General features: G+C 38.4%; 1 protein-coding gene across 5 annotated transcripts in view; it reads left to right on the forward strand.

The window, feature by feature from the left end:
* TOX (thymocyte selection associated high mobility group box) overlaps positions 1-23,498 on the forward strand; it is a 311,030-nt gene that overhangs the window by 136,315 nt on the left and 151,217 nt on the right. For 4 of the 5 annotated variants that reach the window (XM_086336890.1, XM_086336891.1, XM_086336894.1 and 1 more), the window contains exon 2: positions 8,737-8,802. In XM_086336890.1, coding sequence (XP_086193016.1) covers positions 8,737-8,802 — 66 coding nt within the window. Of the gene's footprint in view, positions 1-7,133; positions 7,240-8,736; positions 8,803-23,498 lie in introns of those variants that run through there. The other variant, XM_086336892.1, reaches the window with a different exon arrangement.

The following is a 23,498-nucleotide window of genomic DNA, read 5'->3' on the forward strand; positions in this document are numbered from 1 at the left end:
ACCAAAATATATTTCAACACCTGTCCTACCATTAGGAGAGTTTAATGACCAGAAGTCTATTCCTGTAACATCATTGTTATATTTAGTCTCAATGTTATTTTCTGAGTAATAATAATAGGGAAGTGAGAATCTCCATCTTAATAATTCTGTACCTTCCTATTTGTATTTTTATTTGGTTCCCTCACTTTTAATCTAAAAATTATTCAATAATTGTTTGACTTCAACTCTTTTTTAAAAAAGTTTTCATCCCACTCAATTGTCACCTAAGCAGTCTAAATACAACTTCTCTGTTAATCTTTTTCTACATCTGTCGTTCAAGTCTCAGAACCTTCTCAATGTTCTGAACTTCTGAGTCTCACATTTTTCTTGTTTTGAACAGAGCATGTTCTTCCAGACCAGACATGTGTGAAAAATAGTCTCACCTTTTCCTCTATGTGTCAGATACTGAAGAATGTTCACTGTGCTTTAAAAGGAATACTAGAAATAAAAGAGGCAACCCCCCAAAAAATGACTTTCATACTTTTCATTCCAGGTCTATGCAGGATTTAGGTACTGTGGTGAATGAGGTGAGAGCTGATACGATGTGGAAATAGTGAGCTTAGGTAAGGATTGCCAGCAAGTTTGAATGTACTTCTCAAGTTGTTCTCTTAGCCGATGGATTCAGAAAAACTTGACTACAACATAAGTCACAGGAATGTTCTGAACCAATCATTTGAAAGTGCACTGAGTTTCAGTGACATGGTATAGTTTTACAGCTTTTTGCTTTATAGAAATACAGAAATTACTTGGAAATTCATTTTAAAAACAAGAGTTCTACATGGACTCAGAAATCATTGCTCATGATTTTCTGATATCAGACACTAGTGTCATGGATCAAGTGTGTTTTCATGATTTAGTTAAAAGTTATTTCCACTAAGTGCACCAGGATTGATTTGGAGTGATAGCTAAGCTTCTATCCACACATTCTTTTCTTTCTTAAATAATGTATAATGAAAATGGATTTCTTTTGGGATTAATGAAATTTTCTCAAAACTTGCATGAAAGTGAAAGTGAAGTCACTCAGTCCTATCCGATTCTTTGTGACCCCATGCCAGGCTCCTCCGTCCATGGGATTTTCAAGGCAAGAGTACTGGAGTGGGTTGCCATTTCCTTCTCCAGGGGATCTTCCCAACCCAGGGATTGAACCCAGGTCTCTGTCATTGTAGGCAGATGCTTTTACCGTCTGAGTGGTATTTTCATGATATTGAAAAATCTTGATTCTTCTGTTTATTACTATTTCATAAATTTGTTTATGTCACTGCATAGACATTTAAAATAGAACTAAATGACTCAATAATATAATGGAAGCATAATAAAGACAGTAAAGACAGGATGAAATGTAGCATTAGTTAAGAGCTGTTACTTACTAACCTTGGGCGACTCACCTGGCACTGTCTTGGTCCAGGTGCCCTGGAAAGGAGAGCCCATAATGAATGCTTGCATATTAACACCGGGAGTGCAAGTCCAGGGAATCCAAAGTGAGGGGGAAGGACCACGGCAGGGAGGTGGGAAGAACAAAACATGGTGTGTACTTCCAAGCGTAGTAGCTGTGCAGCAGATCACTGCTGCTTGTTAGGCCAAAGGGTCTTCTCTGAAGAGGCCACAGGGCCTGCCATGGGCCAGTCCTCTCCACTGGGCAGTACCTACCCAACTCTTGAGGTGCATTACCAGCTCTTCTGGTAATTGAGAGGCGGGGCCTCTCGATGTCAGTTGGTGTGGATTTAGGGCACCTCTAACTGTACTGTGGTGGCAGTACAGAGAGCTGGGGACTTTTATTTCCATGAGAACTGTGAAATTAAAAGCCAGTGGCCAAGGCCTGAGGGTCAGGCAGGCTGTGCAGGCCTGGGGGACATGTGATTGGATCCATCACAGACAGGTTACTTAACTCCTCTGTGTCTTAGTTTTGTCGTCTGTAATGGGATTAACAGTAGTCACCATATTACAGCTGTTCCAAAAACTAAATGGCTTAATATGTGGTTGGAAAGTGCCCATAGAGGTTAAAAGTGTTTTGAATCATAATGGCATGACTTAAGTGTGGAGCCATTAAGTGTGACTTTAAGTGTGCCACTTAAAATAATACAGAGTACATTTGCATTAATAAATTTGGTGTGTTGCCTAAAAAAGCAAACAAACATTGCATTGTAACCATGCCGTTAACAGCAGATGGAGATAGTTGCTACCATGCCACTGGGCCTTGGTGTAGGACAGCATCTATGAGGATAGGATCAAGATAAATGCATAATACTGTTACTGAAAATGTCAGTTATTAAAGTTAACAACGGAAACATGATACACAGTTCTTCCCCAAATAAATGTATCACTAGGACAAAGATGAGAGTATAGATTCAGTTCCTAAACACAGCTCAGATTCTCAGTGGTGGGTCCAGTGTTGCACTTGTGGAAGTGATATTCTCTCTTTCCCCCTCCAGTGGCCAAGTCATCAAGCTCCACTCTGCCCAGATCATATTTCCTCTCCATGCCATTCAGATCTGCAGCAGAGTGTTTACCACTCAAGTTCAAGTGACAGGAGCCAACCAAGAGGGGTCTCTCTTTCGTGGTTCAGCTCTGTGTGCTCCCAGGTTGTCACGCACATCCATTCAAAGCACCGGCAGTAGTTGTTTCCTTTTCTCTGGGTGTTGACGGGCTGTGCTCTGCAGGTGTCCCTTCAGGGTCCGTGAGCACTTTCCAGGCCCCTTTGCACAGTGCCAGTTTCATTCAGTCTGGCTCGGCATGGAGGCGGACTGCCTCAGCCCCTCTCACATTTCCACGGTCAGCCTTGGAACTGGAAGATAAATAAACACACACTCCCTCTCCAGTGTCTCCTGACCTTGTTCCTGGAGAATGGAGGATGCCTAGGAAGCTTGGAGCTCACCTCAGTCTATTTTTATTGGCTACACGTTACTCTGCGTGTGAACAGTGGTGACAGCTGTGCTCAGCGCCTGTTCCCACCCTTCACATTATGCTGTAGCTTTCAAAACGCTTTGCTCTACATGAAAGAGCAGAAGTCTTTGATTTCATTGACCAAACTTAAACTATTTCTTTCATTACCAAAAAAAAAAAAAGAAAAGAAAAAGATAACTTTTAATCTCACATTGAGCCAAGTAATACAAAACTGGATATTTTATTTTGAGGATATTGCCCTGTCTTATAATGATTTATAGTCTTCTAAGAAATGTCACATTAACTCCCTGTTATAAACATTTCCATTTTTAGCTTCTTTTAAAAAAAAAAAAAAAAACAAAGTATCCAATATTCCTCCAGAAAACACCCAGAAATATAAGATTTTCACTTTTACAGGGGATACAATGCAATACTGTTCATGAATCCCATGAGGCCCCCATTCTTCCCCAGCAGCAGTTTTCTGGTTTTCTTCTAATGGTTTCCCTAAAAAGATTCCATTTCCTCTACCAGTGCCAATGATTGATTTATACTTCATATTCTATCTTTGATTTTTCTTATGTTTAGTGGTTTTGGGAGCCTAATATTACTCATTTCTGCTCATCGTTTACTCTGTTCAGATGGTGTTGGATGTCTACTTTCAGTTTTAAATAGAAGAAATAATAACTACCTAGTTTGAAAAGCTCTTTGGGATTATGGGTTTGGTTAATATCCTCTGAAAACAATTTTTAAAAACTGTAGTGGAAGATTATGAATGACTTTTTATGTGATTGCATCCCCTGGTGCTTTGAAATAAAAACACGAAAAAGAGTCTAAAGCACTTGGTCAGAAAGGCTAATCCCGAGTTGATGCCGTTTACATTTAGATTTAAATAAGTCAGCCTATTTACTCCTTCAAACTTTGCTTCAGGTTTTAAATTGAGAATACACAGAAATTAAAAGTCCTAGGATGCTTAGATGTATTTTGAAAAGTTATAATGCCTAAATTCAGCTGAATTCTAAAAATAATAGCTGTGACAAATGCAAGGAGTAAGGAGATGCAGTTAGTTATTTTTAATAAAAGAATATCATTGCAACAATTATGAATAAGGTTTATCTAATATGTGGTCCAGATGAAGTGAACTGGGGTCATTCGTGTAATAACTCAAATACTTTGCCTTTTAGACTGTGGGGCATGCAAACAAGCCACACACAAAGCATTGTGGATCTGGTCCCCCACCTATTATTTGTGATGGAGTTTAAAACAGTAGCCGTAGAGTCTAATCCCTCACTTTTAATGGGCAATGGAGTATAAAGCAGCATGTCATAATGAAAAACTCTTCTACTAGAAATCTAGACTTTGATTCTATACCCAGATGGACTGCATGACCAATAAAAAGTCTGTTTCTTAAGTCATAACCTCAGGGGTTCAGACATGACACCTTTGAGGACCTTTCCAAGACCGAAATTCTGGGACTCTATCCACTATAATTCAACTTCAGATGGCAACTAGATATAAACCCAAGATACAGATGCATTCTAAGAATGTTGCATCAGCAGAAGACCTGTTGAGATCCCTGGAACCAGCTTCTGGACAGGGTGTGGTTGGGTGGAGCTATAAAAAGTACAAGGATGATGTTAACCTGTTGGGGTCTTGCAGGGAGACGGTGAGCTGGGGCACTGGAATCTTGGCTTATTTTTCTTCTTGAGCTCAAGAGTTTGTCCAGACACAAAGAGGAATGACCAGGCTTGTTTTGACATATGTGTATCTTTATTTGGTAACTTATAATTCTTCAGAAAGAGACCTTAAGTTAATTTACAGTGAGATCTCTTGATTCTTAAAAAAAATCTGCATGTTTTTTAATTGAATAAAAATCTTGAGGAAGAACAGGTTCCAGCATTTAAGTATTGCTGTCTTGGCTATTTCTGTACCTTTTTTTTTCTTTGTAAGAGCTTCTGCTCCTATTGTAATTCTGCTCCAGTTTTAATCTACTGTAAGACTATGAATTGTGCGCATTTAAAAGCCTTCAAATCATTTTCTAAAAGCTGAATATTCTCCCTCCTGTCAAGTCAATGCCTTCTGTAGGAAGAGGATCTATGCAATCAAGCAAATACAGTTTAATTTTGGTTAATTGTACATTTCCTGAGGACTTTTTATGTGCTATCCCTAAGCCATAAGGACACTAAAGATTACCAAGATGTGTACTGTCTTCTGGTAGCTCACAGCCCTAGGGAGTTAATCCCCCAATAACAAAACCTGCCTGGAACCAGAGGGCTACCTGGAGGACCCCAGAGGCTAGAGACAGCCCAACGCTGACTAAGGGGAACTGAAGGATCTAAGAAACATTTCAAGAGAAGGAAGACAGTCTGGACAAAGAGGTGTGGATGTATGTGACATATACTGGGTCACAGGGAGTGGTTGTGGTGAGGCCAGACACTCATAGCAAAAAAATCAAGGTCATCTCTTTCTGCATCTCTACATTGCCGGTCTTCCAGAGATAAGCTTTCAGAGGAGTTGTGAATATCTTGATAGTAATAGAAGTGGTAGGGGAAGGAAGGGAGGATTTATTACAAGGAGTTGTGATTATGGAGGCTGAGAAGTCCCCAGATGTGTAGTTGGGAAGCTGGAGACCAAGAGTTTTTTGGGGTTTTTTTCTTCATTAAAAAATATTCAAACAATAACAAATGATATAGTTCCCATCCAAAAGCTGGCAGGCTTGAGACCCAGAAGAGCTGATGTTTCAGTTTGAGTCTGAAGGCAGGAAGACAGGTGTTCAGGTCAAGCAGTCAGGCAGGAAGATTTCCCTTTTACACTCAGGAGTGTCAGCTTTTTTGTTCTATTCAGACATTCAACTGATTGGATGAGGCCCGCCCACAGTAAGGAGGGCAATCTGCTTTATTCATTTTTACCAATTGAGATGTTAATTTTGTCCAAAGACCCTCATAGACACACCCAGAATATTTGTCCAAACATCTGGACATTGGTGGCCCAGCTAAATTGACACATAAAATTAACCAGCAAACCACCTCCCTGTCTTTTAAGGCTTACTTATAAAGCATCCAGGAATATTCTCCCAGCCTGATTACTAAATTGTCAGCTCACTGGGACTCTTGTTCTTTGAAAGCTGGTGGCTCAGCTGTTAAAGAATCTGCCTGCGATGTGGATGACATGGGTTCGATGGGTTGTGCTAAGATCTCTCCCTGGGTTGGTGAGATTCCCTGGAGAAGGGAATGGCTACCCACTCCAGTATTCTGGCCTGGAGAATTCCATGGACTGTATAGTCCATGGGGTTGCAAAGAGTGGGACACGACTGAGCAACTTTCACTTTCACCATAGAAATTCTGTATGATATCTTAACATCATTGAGATACTGTCATCAGTCTTTTCTGATAATATATTGGCATTATTTTCAGAATTGATAGCTAACTCATCATTTATGGCTCAGAATATATTTATATTTGTTTTGGGAGTTACATGCATATGTTGTAAAACCAGGCTTCTTGGCTTTGAATCCCAGCCCTGCCTCTTGGTAGCTGTGTAACTTTGAGCATCTAGCTTTACTTCTCTCTGCCTTTACGGGTAATAATAATAATACCTAACTCTTCGTTGTTGTGAAGATTAAATCACTTAATACATATCAGTTAATGCGTGTAAAGATACAGGTAGGTTGTGTGTGTGTGCTAAGTCACTTTAATTGCGTCCAATTCTTTGTGACCCTATGGACGGTGGCCCACCAGCTCTTCTGTCCATAGGGATTCTCCAGGCAAGAATACTCGTTACAGATACATAGGACATACTTGAAAAAAATAGTTTTTCCTTTAGCAAAGTATCTTTTACTTAAAATGCTGTTTCAGCCTTGGCTCAATATTACTTAAGTGCTGATACTTTTTTGAGGAAAGAGTTCTTAGGAGCAGTAAGTTGAATATACTCAATTAGCACACATTTTGGATAGACTAAAACCAAAACTTCAAAGCTTTAGTTGGCTTGAAAATGACACCAGATTTAGAAAATGAGTAAGAGAAGATGAAATAGAAAGTAACACATTTATAGAATATGCATAGGCAGTGGAGTGTTTGATTCACTTCACTACTTCTGTTCAGTTTAGTTTGCTACAGTAAGAGAAACTGTCCATATTTTAAATGATTCTTTGGCATCTTAACATTAAAAACATTTATAAACAAACCAACAGTGGGAGGGGGTGGAGAAATGCTAAATGATGCTCTTTGTTAGGTTTTGAGCTGGTAGAAGTGACAGGCGGATCTCGTGAGGCTAGACTATCTTGGGTTGAAGGCGTTCACCTGACTGATGGAAAACCAACTGTGGGTAAGTCAATCGGACTCAGGGCTCCTAAGCCAGATGACAGAGCAACTAAAATGTCCAGATCTTCTTTTCTGGGTGTGCTATTTCTGATTTGTCCTAACAACCACATCTTTCAATGAGTGATATCAGATCTGTTTAGATACGTCTATTCACATAACATGAAATATAAATATTTTCAAGATGATGCGTGAGGAAATCTTTTGGTTCTTTGAACTTAATGAGTGCCTCAAGTGTCCTTAGGGAGGTCTTTCTATACAGCTCATGTTTATGTGGATCTTCAGGGCAGTGTTGCAGACTACAGTTCAGAGCCAGTTCCAGAACTGAGGCGTGTCCATTTTGTTGCTAGCAGCTCACAGGTGGTGGAATGCTGTGTCTATAATTATTCTCATGCTGTACAAGCATGTCCACAGCACTGCACCTTCTACCTCCATCACTAACTCTATTCTGTCTTGAAAAATAACCTTCCAGATATTCAAATTGCCATGTCTGAAATAGTCTGGCAGTGAAAGTATATTCAGACTCAGCTCTTTGAAGCTGGCTGTATTAGTCCGTTTGATTATTTCCTTGGGAAAATTCTTCCTGTAACTAAAAGGGAAATGCTTTACCCATTTATCAAGTAACTAAAGACAGCACTTTTAAGCTGAGGATTAAGTCTGAATGGAGTGATTACTGCTTTCAAAAACCCAAATAATGAAAAGTTTGTTGTTGATGTTGTTACTGTTATTGTTGCTTGAACTCTTCTACAGTTTTGTATGCGAACTGCCCCCAGAAATTTTCTCCTCCCATCTTGCTCCTAACTTGTGAATTTGTATATGGATTTCTATGCATTTGTAATACATTAATTCTATGTCTTTGAAAATCTTCCGAGAGGAAAATGTGATCATTGAGTCTTATATTTATATTGTTATCCATTGTTATTACCATTCTTAGACATGCTTGTAGTGTCACGTGCTCTTCTCAAATATTATTATCAAGTTAAAATTTTTTAATCATAAGGCTATTGTGGTGAAGCCAATTTTAGTCTATTATGAAAACTCTGCACTTTTTCATTTTTGAGAACCAAACTCAGAATGTGTTGAGCTGTGCCTTAGTATATTTTCCATTATTCTTTTCTTTCAGAAATCATGCCATCCATTTAATACTTCGTTACAGCTGAACTGCAATATGTATATATGTGGTATGCAGAATGAGCCATTTTGTTTTAAAACAGATTGCAGATGAAAGGAAACCATTCATTTCTTGCTTGCTTGCTGTAATTACTAGAGCACTAATTACTCCAAATCACTGACATCCAGGGTCAGGAAAGATGACAACAGAAGCATCAAAGAATAGACATGGTTCTCTTGCTGTGACAGATTTTCCATATTTCCAACCACAGTATTTTGTTTTATGGCTACTGTTTTCCAGTTTGATGGTGAAAAAAAAAACAAAACACAAAAACCAACAACAAACATGCACACAGTCAAGATTGCTGAATGTTTACTATTATTTCATTCGCAGTTTGACGGTGAGAACATGTATATGAGCATGACAGAGCCGAGCCAGGACTATGTGCCAGCCAGCCAGGTGGGTTAATTAATCTTCTCTGCCTTGTTTCAAATTGTAATTAAACAAATTCAAAGAGTTGCATTGCAAATGAGTAGCACTATCAGTAACTGCCGCAATCAGGAATAATCATAATTTATAAACAAAGCATTTAAGCCTTGTTTCCAGTTAATGAGATCGCGCTGATAAAACCCCAGAGTTGGCATTTGTTGAAAGATAATACCTTGTTTCCTCTCCAGAATGGCAAGCAGCTGTTTTGCCAGCATGATCTTTCCTAAACAGTTGTTTTACCTTTAGGAAATAAAGTCTTTACAGGTGCAGGTTATTTGAGCTTCTGACTGTAGACGAGTTAATCATTATAAGCTACACATGTCACAGATAGCTTTAATTATCAACTATTGGGGCATTTCAATAAAATGTTACATTGATCACCAGAATCCCACAGCCAGAGAGTGCTCTATGGCTGCTTTCAAGCCAAAACACCGTGGTATTATGGAAACATTTCAAGGGCACATCTGTATCCATTTCACTGGGAATGGTTGACAAGGTGTTTAATCATGAGAAGTGACAACGAAAGTCCAATGAAAATGTAAATGGTTACATTTATAAAAGTGAATGTTTGGCTATTTATTTTTAGATACTTAAGACCAGACCTTTTGATCCAGAGCCGGTATTTGAAGCAAAATAGTAACTGCCCTCTGGGGCCACTATAACATGATATGTAAGAATACTGTAAGTAAAAATAAATGAATGAATAAATGAGAGTGAGGAAAAGTTCACAGGAGCATATTGTGGACTTGAACATATATTTTCTGGAAGAGTGAAAACCACGGTAGCCTGGAGTTTCATGTGTCAATAACTATAATGTAAACTCAAACATTGAAAACAGTTGTTTTCAATGCCCACATATCCGCCCAAATACATTTGATAACTGAGAGGGGTGGGGAAATAGAGAACAAAAATAAAACTATTTTTCTTCATGGTGGTTGTCAGTGAATTAAATCTAATATATATGTCAGGGGTGCACTTCACGGGGCTTTAAAATTTCTCTAAGAACAAAATGTCTCAGGCTTAACTCAAAACAGAGGCAGGCCTGCCTCTCCATGAACTTTGCATTTAGAAGTCATTATGATCACTGCCTTCTCTGGTAGACATTCTGGAAACTATACAGTATTGTTCAGATGAGAAGGTCATTATTGAGTTCAAATACCCAATCTACATTTCCTTCCATTCAACAGAGTCAGTCACTCTCAGAATACCTTTGGAAGGTTGGGCTTCGTGTTTAGAATCATTACTTAAACTGAATTCATTCAACTAAGTAGCCGCCAAGATCCATAGGTAGTTCTGAATAGGACTGTTTGATTAAAAAATGAAAAATGTTACTATTAATTTTCTTCTAACCATCAATCCCAAAACTGTACTGACAAGTTTAGTATTACTATTAGATGAAAGCAACCTGGTATCATCTCTTTGGTGCCTTTAGGGTTTTGAAGTGTAAGGGCTAATTGAATTTGTTTGAAACAGTAGGAACACAAACTCAATAAATGATTGCTGTTATAAAGCAGCTGCTCCCTTTCGGAGAATCATTATGTCCGTCTTAAAGACTTTTGGATAAAGGATTGGAAATTCAAAGCGTATACATCATAACAACTTGGCTCTTCAGATTTTTAAATTCAAGTACCATGAATTCTATTAATCCCTGACTAAAATCAAACAGTTATTTTTCTTAATATTTCAGTCCAGTTACCAAGAATGTTTTAAATACCAGTGATAATTTATGGAGGAGTCAGGAGCTCCAAATACTTTATGTGCTTTGTAAAGATATGACAGGTTTGTGTGCCAGAAGCAAACTATTTTTTAATAATGCAGCACATATTAAAATGTTTTTAAAATGTGCTATTGAAAAAATTCGACTAATGTAAGATAATACATACCATGGCAGGGAATAAGCTTCACAAATTATATAAGTTGAATGGCCTTTACTAAATTTTACCCTTAACATTCCTTTTGTTTACTGTAATATGGTGTGTTCAAGAATTCATTACCAGGTATTCTTTTAGGGAATTTTAATCAATTTACCCCTTTCGGCAACAATAAATAAGACTTTAGTCATCTGCAGGGGAAAAAAGATATATAGTTTTGTTCCTTTTCCTACACAATATACAATATCAAGCATCTGCATAGTTTAGTAATCCAAGCTTACTTAATATCTCTCAACAATTGTAATTCCTATTCAATTTTCAAATCAGTACATGCTTTGGGACTTACAAACTAAGTTGCTAAGTAGCAGCATATGGTACACTACTGCTCCTGTGATGTTGCTACAAGCAAATAGCACAATTCTAAAGAAATGATTTTTATAGAAAGCCAGTGCTGGAATGGCTCCAGAAATGGAAGTACACTGTAAAAATTAACGATATTCTTTTAGATAGTCCCAAAGGGCTCTCTGGCACTCATCTACTGCATGAACTCTATACCTCGTAAGTCTAGTGTATACAAACCCTTAGAATTTTTTGCATATACTTTTGTAATTGATAGACAGCTTTTATATCGAATACACCACCCTATAATAAGCCTGCTATGCTATGCTATGCTAAGTCACTTCAGTCGTGTCCGACTCTGTGTGACCCCATAGACGGTAGCCCACCAGGCTCCCCCGTCCCCGGGATTCTCCAGGCAAGAACACTGGAGTGGGCTGCCACCTCCCTCTCCAATGCATGAAAGTGAAAAGTGAAAGTGAAGTCGCTCAGTCGTGTCTGACTTCTGGGTTCATTCTTAAAATATTCACTGTTTTCTCCTATAATAGCCCTAAGTGTGCTGGCCATTCAGGACTTCAAACACCATTTAACTTTTTCTTATTCTGGATAGAATTTGAACCACACAATGCAAGACTTATTTGTGGGTTTCTAGACTCTGGCTAAGGAGGCCCATGCTGCTTGATACCTCATGAACTTACAGGTTCCCTTCTCTATAGTTAGGGGAGAAAATGTGAGCAGCTAATGGAAAGGAAGCCAGAAGTAAGGAGCAGCCATCGGCCATCACGAACTCCTTTCTCATTCTTAATCTGACGTGTTTGATTGACCACATGCCGAATGGCACAGCACAGAGGTGGAAGGGGACTGGACTGCCCACCGGAGCTCTGCCCCTTCTCCAGAATCACCCAAGCCTACTTAGATGCTCATGCCAGGAAATCCTTCTTTTTCCCTGAAGTACCTTCTGTAATTCCTTATATGGAGTCAATTATACTCAAGATAAATGTTCATTTGAATTAAATACATCAAAGGAAACAGGAGTCTGGGTTTCTTGATAGGAACTTTGTATAGCACCAAGGTCATTTATCTATCCGTTTATTTATTTAGTTTCCTTTTCCTCTTTCTTTTTCTTCTATAGAAGTTTCAAGAGTATCATTTTCCACAGCTACTTATTCATTCCATGCTTTCCACCCACAATGGTGAGATTGTTTACCAGTTCCCTGGATGTAGGAACTCTTCACTTCTCACCCCTCAGTTTGGGCTCTGTGTGGAAATGATTGAGAAGTACTGTTTTTGCCTTTTTTTTTTAATATATACAAGAAATAATTACCTGGCAGATTTTCCTGACAGAGGTGATGGAGAATCTTTGGTTACTTGATTAAACCATGTTTTCAATAAATCACTTCCTCCTTGACTCCAATAAACCATTTCTTTCTGCTTGTTTTCCCTCCCTATCTACTTGCTTCCGTCATTTCTTTCCTCCCTCTCTTGTTTTTCTTCCTTCCCCCTTTCTTCCATAATTTTTGTTGTTAATTTGAGCATTATAGTAAACCCTAAGTATTAAATGTCCTGACCTAAGATCCTGTGTTACATTATTTCCAGGTTGTAATCAGCTTTCTCTCTGCTTCTCTTTTTCTTCTCCCACTGGAATTTCTCTTACCTGTTTCCTCAGATCTCAAGATTAAAAATAACTGTGATAAAACATAGCAATGTTTTTCCTAGAATCTTACAACTAAGCATTTAATGTACATTTTATACCCTCCATCTTGAATGGAAAAGTTGAAAAGCATCTAGGGCAGCTCTCATGTGAGTTTCAGGTTTGATTTCTAACCTCCCTGGGCACCTGTCCTTAACAGCAGCTCAGACTCAACATATCCATTTGTCAAATCGAAATTCATCACCTCCAGCCCACTACCTTACCCCAAACTTCTTTTTTTCCTATGTTGCCTATAGTCGTGAGATTGAACACCACTCCCCAGTTACCCAAGACAGAAACTTGAAGAGTCTCCCTTAAAAGCTGAGCTCTGAACTGATTCCAGATAGTACTGATTCTACTTCTCTGCATCACTGTTGAATCTGTCTCCTCTTTTCCATCTACATTATTACGGCTTGAGTTCTGGACCTCACAGTTTCTCATTAACTCAGCTCATCTTACCTCACTTTCATCTATCTCTCCTCTTGCTATTGCTGAATGATCCATGTTTCTTCCTTATGCACACATGTCCATGCCTCTCTGGTTGGAGTTATTGAGACACACACCTGCCCTGCTGTGGTGTATTGCATGACTGCAGTGGGACTCGCCCTTCTTTCTCTCTGGATCTCCTGTGCTTCAGCAATGCTTGGCACATTGGAAATGTGCAGCTTTATTTTGTGTACATGTTTTACTTACATTAATTCTTTGAGTCTTCTACTCGCAGTAGTTTTCAGCCCTGCTGTGCAGACATTTAGCAAACCTGGTCCTGCCCGTTCCATTCGAGCAGCACCCCTCCACCTGGGTGTCAGTGTCTCACATGTTAACAAAAGGCACAACACTCTTAGCACCTCAGAGAATTATTTCAAGTCCAGGACTCCAAGAATTAATGTGATAATAAACTATATAGTAACAGGCAGTTATTCTTACAGTAATATCGTATTGCTATTTGTCATACACAGTACAATGGCAGCAGAACCAATGGGACTTCCCAAGTTCTTTTTTGTGCAATGTTCTCTTATATATACTGTCAGAATTGTAATATTTAATGTTTGCAAACTTATTAATAACTCTATCTGTATTTTAGTTACAGATGAGAAAATTCTCAAGGTTAGATACAGTATAAATGAGGTATGACAACAGGGCCTGGAAAGTATAATATTTTTAAGAGCACTTTTGAAAAAAAAAATCCCTTGACTTAGGTCATAAAATTTCCATGATTGTGACATAAATTTGAACTATAAATTAGGCCAATTACTTTTAGATTGGTTCCTTTTGGCAGAAATTTCAGGAGTAAGGTCAGCTTGACTTTTTGACCATTCACCCAATAAAATAGCAAAGCTGCCAGGCTTTGAGTAATCTAGTTAGTCCAACAAAGTCTGGCATCTTAACAAGCCCAAACTAGTTACTCAAACCAGTCTTCAGTGTAACGTTCAAATGATTACTCTGTGCAGTCCCAGAGGTATTCATTACAGACAAAATTGCTCTTGTTGCCTTGCATACAAGCTGAGTTTTCAATGGGAAATGAAAGGATGCCTGGAAAAATAGGCCACCTAATTAAGTTAAACTACTCTAGCGTTTGGCTTGACATCTTCATTACTCAAAATTAAAAAGATGCTTCACTTGAGCACACAAGTTACTATTGTTTATGTTGTTTTCTTCCTAAATTGGCTTCTTACATGGAAGTCTGTTTTTCAGAATTATATCTTGAAATAGCTCACATATTTCTTACAGTTTATAAAAATGTCTTAATAACTGTATGGATACTGAATACCAGCACCATACAAATATTAATATATATCTTAGAGCTCCTGATACTCAAGCACACATTCGTTTTTCTGCATATTTTCTTTATCATTTACACTTTGATAGGGTTGAAATTTAGATGATTTTTTTAACCACCCAATCTTTATTATTATTATTGTTGTTTTTGTTATTATTAATTGGGTCTTGACTCTGTAATCTATAAATGATCAGTTATATGAGAAATGGAATTTCTCAAAAAAAATTCAAATAGAGCATAAAGTTTAAGCTGAAATTCATTTGTCCAGTAAAAGTGTTTAATATTAACTCCTCTAAGAGAGCTATTTTGGGAACATTTTAAAACACAAACACAGGTAGAGCACACCATCCACTGATTGCCAGTTCCTACTCATTGACACTAATGAGGCTGCTGACAGGTTAAATGTTGTGTATCATATACATTTCCAAGCTGTGGGATTTGCAAATATAAGACTCATTTTTTATTTCAGAAAACGAATGTTGCTGAGTATGTTTAAGAATTTTATTATAGTTATCTGATAGTATATATTTTTAAGCATTAGACAAAAGCATTTCAATGATAGAAATTATGAAACTATCTGAATGGAATAGCATGTATGGCAAAAACAGATTCTGAAAAAGCATCTAGCTCCATGTGGAGGATGGTTTGCTCTGTGGACAACTGTCAAGTGACACCAAGACATTTTGGCACTGGCCAAGGGGCCATGACTCTAGCACACAGCCTGACCAATTTAGTTGATTTTGATACATTGTGAAAACAGCCCTTTGACTTGTTCATGATGGTATTTTTTGCAGATGTTTTGCTTTAGCATATGAGCAGTGATGAAAAACTAAATGATCCTTCCTGTTAAATTTTGGAATATATATATGTGTTAGATTTTTTTTTTTTCTATAACTTATAATAAACTCTTTGCAACCCTATGGACTATGCAGTCCATGGAATTCTCCAGGCCAGAATACTGGAGTGGGTAGCCTATCCCTTCCCCAAGGGATCTTCCCAACCCAGGGATCGAACCCAGGTCTCCCGCATTGCAGGCAGATTCTTTTCCAGCTGAGCTACCAATGAAGCAAACCTGTCACTAAATAATGTCTAAATAATAGGTATGGCATTCAAGTTAAGAACAGCAGTATGTTGAATGATATCATCTGTCTCTGCCAACTCCACTTCCAAGACACTTAAAAGATTGTTCCAAACAAACACTAAAATTTCATTATGCCAATATGTCAAGTAGAAGTGATATCACCCATTTTTAGTATAAGAACACTGAGGCTTAGAAAAGCTGTCTTTCCACCTATCCCTCTCTCTTCTGAGACCACCCTCTTCATATCTTCACCTGCCACCTGAACACCTTTAAAAAAATGTCGTTTCCCTTCACAATTTCAGTTCCTTGGTTTTAGATCATACTTAGGCTGGACTTCCCAGAAACACAAAGAGGGTTTCAGTTTAATCTTTATATTCATATTTTCTTTCTTTCTCCTGTGTTTATTCTGATCTATGTTATTTTGCAGTTTGGACCTAAAAATTTCTAACTACAATCCTCATGGTTTGAGATTAATTGGTGGCTGTTGTGGAAGATGCTCTGCATACATTCCTTCCTTTTTGTACATTATGATCATTGATCCTGTTGCAAGCAAAATCAGACAAATAAATTCTTAGTTTTGGCATCAGATTTTTCAACTAGAACAGCCTGGTCTGAAACTCACCTGGGTTCTGAGGGTCATGATTTGAGACCAATAGAGAAGCCTTCCTTAGATGTGTCTGGGCCCCCTAGCATTTCAGGAGAAGGCCCACCTTCAAGAAGAGCTAAGCCTATTGTGAGTAGTCATTTTCTGAACTCACAAACCAGAGTGGCCTTGGAGGAGTGGGAACTGGGGCAGGCCACAAGATTGCAGGGCTGGAGCAGGGCCCACAGCCCTGGACAGCAGTTGCCTTCGGAGAAGCCCAAACTTACCTGTACCATGAGCACTGAGCTGTTTACTTCTTATACTCCAACTGCAGTTAAATGTCTTGCTTGACAAGATAATGGTAAGTTTTAGCAGGAAACTTCTGCTTGACTGGAAGTTTAGGTTAGCATTCCCCTTACCCCCAAGATAACGAGTGAAGTCAGTCCATAACAGTAATAACTGTCAGTTGACAGCTACCTGTATCTGTAAGGAAATAAGCTAAGGCCTTGCATGTGTTATTTCATTGAATCATTGCAACAGTCCCCGGAGGATGAAAGTGGTAGAGGGAGTGACCAAACATCAAAAAGACAGTACATGATCCAGTTCCAATTTTGGCCCGGAAAGGCCTAACGCCCAAGTCAGACTGCATCCTTGGGCCACAGGCCACACTGTATTTTAGAACTTTAAGGTCAAAATGTTTATGTGCTAATCTCAGTACTTGTTAGTATTTGCATAACTACATGTGTTACCTTGTGTGGGGATACTCTGAAAAATAGCAGGTCGAACCAAATGAAATTGCAGATATTTGACCATCTTTTCCCTACCAAAGCAGCAATTTCATATTTTGTTCAAACACACATTAAAAACCATGCAGAGGTGTTTATTTGCAGTGCCTGGCTTCTTTTATCCAAAACAGTGATTCCTTTTTTCCCCTCTTTTCCATACGTTGGCAATCATAGTTGTCCTCATTTCCTGTGTATTTTCTGCTTTTCTTGTCTGGGTTGAGGACTCTTCTTGGAGCTTTTCCTTTTCTCGACCAAAACGTAAACAATGTCTAGAAGGTCTCGCCATCAAAGATGTCGTCCCCCTTCTCCAGCTTTCCCAGGGATCCAGCTTCTGCGTAACTGAAGGAGGAAGAACTCTAGCTTCTTTAAACTCAGAAAATTATCTCCAGTTGTTCATCTTTTTTCCCCCTTGCCCCTATCTTCAACTCCATTTCAGCAGAAGCTTTCTTGGAAGTAAAGACCGTGGGAAGTGAGATGATCCTCAGATACCTAGGGATCCACTTGTAACTGCTTCCTGGGGAAGGATCCAAAGAGTAGAAATTGCATATCAGAGAATGATGATCTTTCCTCTTTCTGTCCCGCTTAATTGAAGGAAGACCCAAACCAAGAGCAGAGGCCATCTATTTATCCTCTGCTAATTTGGCTTTTGAAGACAGTCAGTTTACATAGCCAACATTTACTGATTTCTGTACAACAGGAAAAATGAAAAGAATGACCATAAACACATGTAGTTTATATTTTAAATTTTACATAAAAATATGTACATATAAAAATAGGCCAATCCTGAATGCTCAAATCCATGTTGGCTGCCTGTGTATGTTTTAGCAAGAAGAATCTGACCATAAGCAAAATTCAGTTTAGCAGAGGTTTCTTAAAAAAGAAAATTTTATTGAAGCTCAGAGGCCATTCATGCTTTAAATAGTATATTAAACCCCATGTATTTTATTCAATTATTGAATGTAAAAAAATTCTATGTAATGATGCTATGAGTTTTCCCTGTGCTCAACTGGCTCTCTAAATACAAGCAAATCATTTTAACCTCTTTACTCCTCATTTTTTTCATCTACGGAGTGAAGGTATAGTCTCTGAGGTCTTCTCTCAAGCAGGCATTCTTTAATTTCATTTTAGCATAAGCATAGGATTCTAGAACATTATCCTAAGGAAAAAAATACCTAAGGTTATTCACTGCAATGTGATTCATAAAGGAGAAAAACTAAAAATACCCTAAATACACTAAATGTTTGGTATAAGTTACTGGAAACTGGAGTAAGTTCCAGAAGATGAACACAATGACATAATATGCAGTTGTTAACAATAATGTAGATGCTATTTATAGGCATGAAAAATATTCACAATCCATTTTAAGTGATTCTATGATGGTATAATAATGCAGCTGACATTTATTGATAGCTCTTATGAGATAGTATATTACTCAGATTATTTTTCATTCAGTTCAGTTCAATTCAGTTGCTCAGTCGTGTCCAACTCTTTGTGACCCCATGGACTGCAACATGCCAGGCCTCCCTGTCCATCACCAACTCCCAGAGTTTACTCAAACCCATGTCCATTGAGTCAGCGATGCCATCCAACCATCTCATCTTCTGTCATCCCTTTCTCCTCCCATCTTCATTCTTTCCCAGCATCAGGGTCTTTTCAGATGAGTCAGTTCTTTTCATCAGGTGATCAAAGTATTGGAGTTTCAGCTTCAGCATCAGTCCTTCCAATGAATATTTAGTACTGATTTCCTTTAGGATGGACTGGTTGGATCTCCTTGCTGTCCAAGGGACTCTCAAGAGTCTTCTCCAACACCACAATTCAAAAACATCAATTCTTTGGCACTCAGCTTTCTTTATAGTCCAACTCTCACATCCATGCATGACTACTGGAAAAACTAAAGCTTACATTATCTCATTTATCTCAGTTAACCCTGAGGCACCCTGAATGAATTGAATATTATTATCATCCCTACTTTATAGATTTGAAAACTAAGGTTTAGGAGAATTAAGTACCTATATCTGCTAAGAGAGGACATGAGTACTGGATATAGCATTTCTAGCTCCAAAATCAGAGTATTATGATCTGACTTTGGTTATTAAAAATAAAACAGAATTCCAGAACAAAATAGCAAATGTGGACTAAAAAGAATCTTGAAAGAATGTGAGTTTTTCATGTATAAATTTTCTTTTCTTTATTCTCTCTCTCTTTTAACATGGATTATTTCTAAAATAAACCAAAAAAAAAGTGTAGAACTGAATCTCAGAATATATGAACTCAATGTGAGACTTGAAGACATCTGGAAAACTATAAAGAAGGATAGGCAGTTTTTGTACATGAAATTTATACTAAGCAATGAAACTTTAAATGTTTTAATTATACCCTTTAAACACTGAATGTAGAATGATGACCTGTTCGCAGAACATCCTTGGGACCCTACTAGGGTTTCAGAAGTAACTCTCCCACATCAGTCTGCTCTCCCTAATCAGCACCCCTGTGTGGTTGGGAATATAGGGGAACGGGTGGCACATTGTTTGTTTCACAGAAGCTTTATTTTTCAATCAAGGAGAAGGTCCTTATGACAGCAGCACACAACACCTGATTTTAAAATGTCCCCTAAAACTACAGCTCAGAGACTCATGTAGGCCCCAACCCAATTCTGAGAGGAAATAAATCTCTTCCCACTCCAGCATCCTTAATGAATTATGGCAAGAGAAACACCTGTATGTAAGTGCTAAGGACTTTTCTGCACTTTTCTTGAAATCCTGTAGAATGGCCCTAGAGCAGCAGTCATGACACCCAGAAGAGTGTTGGGTTTCCCTACCCCTCCCACCCCTGCTTTGAGAGTGCTTAGCCCACTGTCCTGACCCCACTAGATCCTTAAAGCTTCAGCCTGTGAACCCCACCTCAAGGGTCAGAGTTCTCCCAAACCTGGCCCCAGTGTCAGAAATCATCTGGGGCGGCCTCACATTAACCCTGTTTTCTGATTTCATTCAGGCTTTGCCCCCCACCCGTTTTTAATAATCTGATAAAAATGAGTCCCAGTAGAGGCTCGCACTGGGCTCAGTACCCCCAAGTTTGTTTGCTTAATGGGCTCAATCTTGCCCTTGAAGGTTTCTTAGAGATTGAAGACCTGACCTCCCTGATGAACCTTCTTGCTGCATTGCCTGGATTTGCTTGTCAGTTTCGTGGTCTTCCCTTCATCACTTACTGCATCTGAGCAGAAGTGTCTGATCTTCAGGTCCTGTTATCAGGGTAAATTTGCTTGTAAGAACCTTCCTGCGCCCGTCATCCCAGCTTCAAATAATTCTTATTTCATTTACACCCAGATACCACTTAGCTTGACAATTGACATGCTGTTTTATTGGAAGACGAAGTTTTTCTCTCTTGTCTAATTTACTTCCTCTATAACAAACTCTTGCAGTTCTTTGTATCTCAAATCCCACTTTGCAGAATGCCTTACACATAGTAGGTACACAACAAACGCTTCTAGGACAGATGAAGCACTGATTGCCTTTTATTTAAAGAGGTTACAAAAACTAATGAGCACAAATAAAATAAATGTAGTACGTTCTACCCAGAATTGCATTTTGATAACTGTTGCTTGAAAAATTAGTGCATTGTGTGTTTTTAAATGAAGATGATTTATTGCTATTGTCTAACATGTGAAGAAAGACAAAAAAATTGTTTGCAGGATCATTGGCTTGAGCACATCAATGGCACTGTTGGACAATTCTTGCTGAGTGTTCAGATGATTTATGTAACAGACCGAGGCTTTCCACAGTAATACATTATAGTTTCAAGCTATCAACCCTTGTTCATGCAGAGACAAAAGAATCTGAAAAATACCTACTTCTGAAGGTCTTCTCAAAAGAAATTGGAGATAATGTTGATGCTATTTAAACTCTTTTGAGAGAAAGCACCGTTACATGCAATATCTTAACTTCTGAAAACATACAAAGGAAGTTTATTATTTCCTAATGAACTCAATTTACTTTGCTTTTCATTCAGTTATTTAAATTATGCAACAAGAATTTTTAATAATACAAGGTGAAACATTTTTAAACACAGGCATTTTTCTATCCTGAACTTTCAGGAATTATGTTATAGATTAAAAATTAAGGCATTTCATATACATTTGATGGCAGTGCTATTTATTTATCTTTGAAATAAAGATCTATATGGGAAACATATTTTACAGTATTCTAACTACTGCCATATTTTTAGTGTGTGCATGATCACATGAAGCCATCACATAATTTAAAGATACGTACAAGATGATATCTTTTGAATTCTTCTGAGTTATGGGACTTGTCAACCAAAGATTGAACACTCTGTATAATGAATACAGTGTGTGGACAGAGACCCACAAATACAAGGCCCTCTGGTAGAGAAACTAGGTTTTTAGAAGAAAAGACAAAGCCCAGAAGAGATTTCCCATTATTTGTTCCTGGTCAGCATTTATTAACCCTCTTATCTAAACAGTCCAAAAAAATATAAATTCTCTGTAGTCAAAAGAAAAATCAGCTTAATTTATCTATCCAGATGTAATAATTCAGAATAAGAACAAAAATTAAGGACAGACTGTAGTGAAAGGAAGTGTGGATTGTAGAATGAGAAAACAATGTAAACAGGATACCCAGGCTATGGAATATGTAAAGCAAAACGATGAAAAAGAAATGTCATTTAACAGGCAGGGGAATGAGATCTTCCAGAAATCAGGCGAGAGATTTTCCTTCTTTTTTCACTGGATTGGAGATGCCAGGGGTGGTTGGACATGGGGAAAGACAGTGGCTTTAGTCAGGTGGCTAGAAAGTTTCCCCAAAGATCAAATCAAAACATATGAGAAGGCTCTTCTGTTACTTTCCTAGCCAAACTCTTGATTCTTGTCTCAAAAACAAACCATCTGATTAGCAATTTGACCACAGTCTCCAAGGGAATATGGTCTTCCTTTGGACACAAGACAGTATGTTAGAAAATACAGCTTTTGCTGCAAACTTAGATACTGAAATTCTGCTTCACAGATTCATCCGTGGGTTAGTAGGTTGGAGCTGTCAGTACTGATGGGTGCTGGCCTGCAGCAAAGTTCTCTGAAGAATCAGTTGTGGCCCTCTGTACTTGAGGTCCTTGTTGTCTGAGCTCTTCAGCATTCTTCACCTATTCACCATTTCCCACTGTCTTGTTATTCTTTAATTTCAAAATTGCAGTTTAATTCCTATTAAAATAAAGACAAAATATATTTATAGGGAGCAATTAAATGAACACATTACGTACAAATGGGGCAACACTTTGCTTCAATGTAAAGTCTGATCAATGATAAATATACTGAAATTCCTTTATTATGATGTCTAATCCTCTCCTGTTTGATCTGTACTTGTTTGTTTTCTCAGATATGACCCAATTCATGGTGTACGTAAACCCATTTTACAATAAGCACAGCTATGCCAAAGCTGCCATTTATTAAGAACTTTCTATGTGGCAGACATATATTATTAGGCATTTACCCATCTTATGTTTCTGTTTTCATGCTCCTAAGAACCCATAAAGCAGGTTTTGAAACAGAGGCTCACCAGCAGTAAGAAAGCTGCCCCAGAACCCACACTAATAAATGCTTCTGAGAGCCTGGAGCAGCACCATCTGCTGGACTCCAGAGGCTCCAGTCTTTCCAGCATACCACATGGCCTTCTTATCAGTCTCTGAGGAGGCATTATAAGTACTCTCAACCAGTCCAAAATCTGTCTCCTCTTCAGAGAAAGATATAGCACTTTATAAGCTAAATATGCAAATACCAATGGTAAGGTTTTAAGAAATTGACTTGAATAGATACTGGATCTGTTATTTAGGACCATAGAAATAGTCTCTCAAGGATGATAATATTTTGGAATTGCTACTTTAATGCTCCCAGCAATTCCCTCGTGGCCTTGGAGAAGTTCACGTACATTCCAGTGGTAGTCAAGTCTTGTACTAGCACTGCCCACTCTTCCCACGTTCCGTGACCTTGACTTCTGCCCCCTAGATACATGGGGACTCACGGAGCCCACCCCCCACCCCAACTCTAGGACAGAGCCATGTCCTAGAACCAGCAGTAGAATGAATCACCCCTTTGTCTGGGACCAGTGAGAAGTCCTGGGGTCAGGAGAGTTTGGTTAAGTAGCAGTGATCGAATTTTGAGTTATTTGAAATAATTTGGATCATGCTAACTGGCTATGGTTTAGAGCAAATCACTTGGCATGAGTCTTTGATTCCAGTTCACCATTCATTAACTTGGTGAAGATCCAAGGTAAAATTAAACATATTGGCTTGAATTTCATACCTTTATTTAACTCAGTACTTTCTCTTCATTTGTGGAGATGGTCTCCACTGATTTCTGTCATTTCTTGGGGAGGAGGCAGCTGCATGGCTCTGATCTCTACACAGGGAGGAGTGAACGGCACTATCAAGGCTGATCAGGAAGATGATGCCACATTGAGGGTCCATACCTGCTCTTCTCCAGCACTGTACCCTGGAACTCAGCCCTCTAGATTCTTAGAGACCATGGATTGATCCTTG

The sequence above is a fragment of the Bos grunniens genome, chromosome 14 (genome assembly GCF_055505025.1).
Source record: "Bos grunniens cultivar Pamir isolate PY7600 chromosome 14, Bosgru_T2T1.0, whole genome shotgun sequence".
Taxonomy (NCBI): Eukaryota; Metazoa; Chordata; class Mammalia; order Artiodactyla; family Bovidae; genus Bos; species Bos grunniens.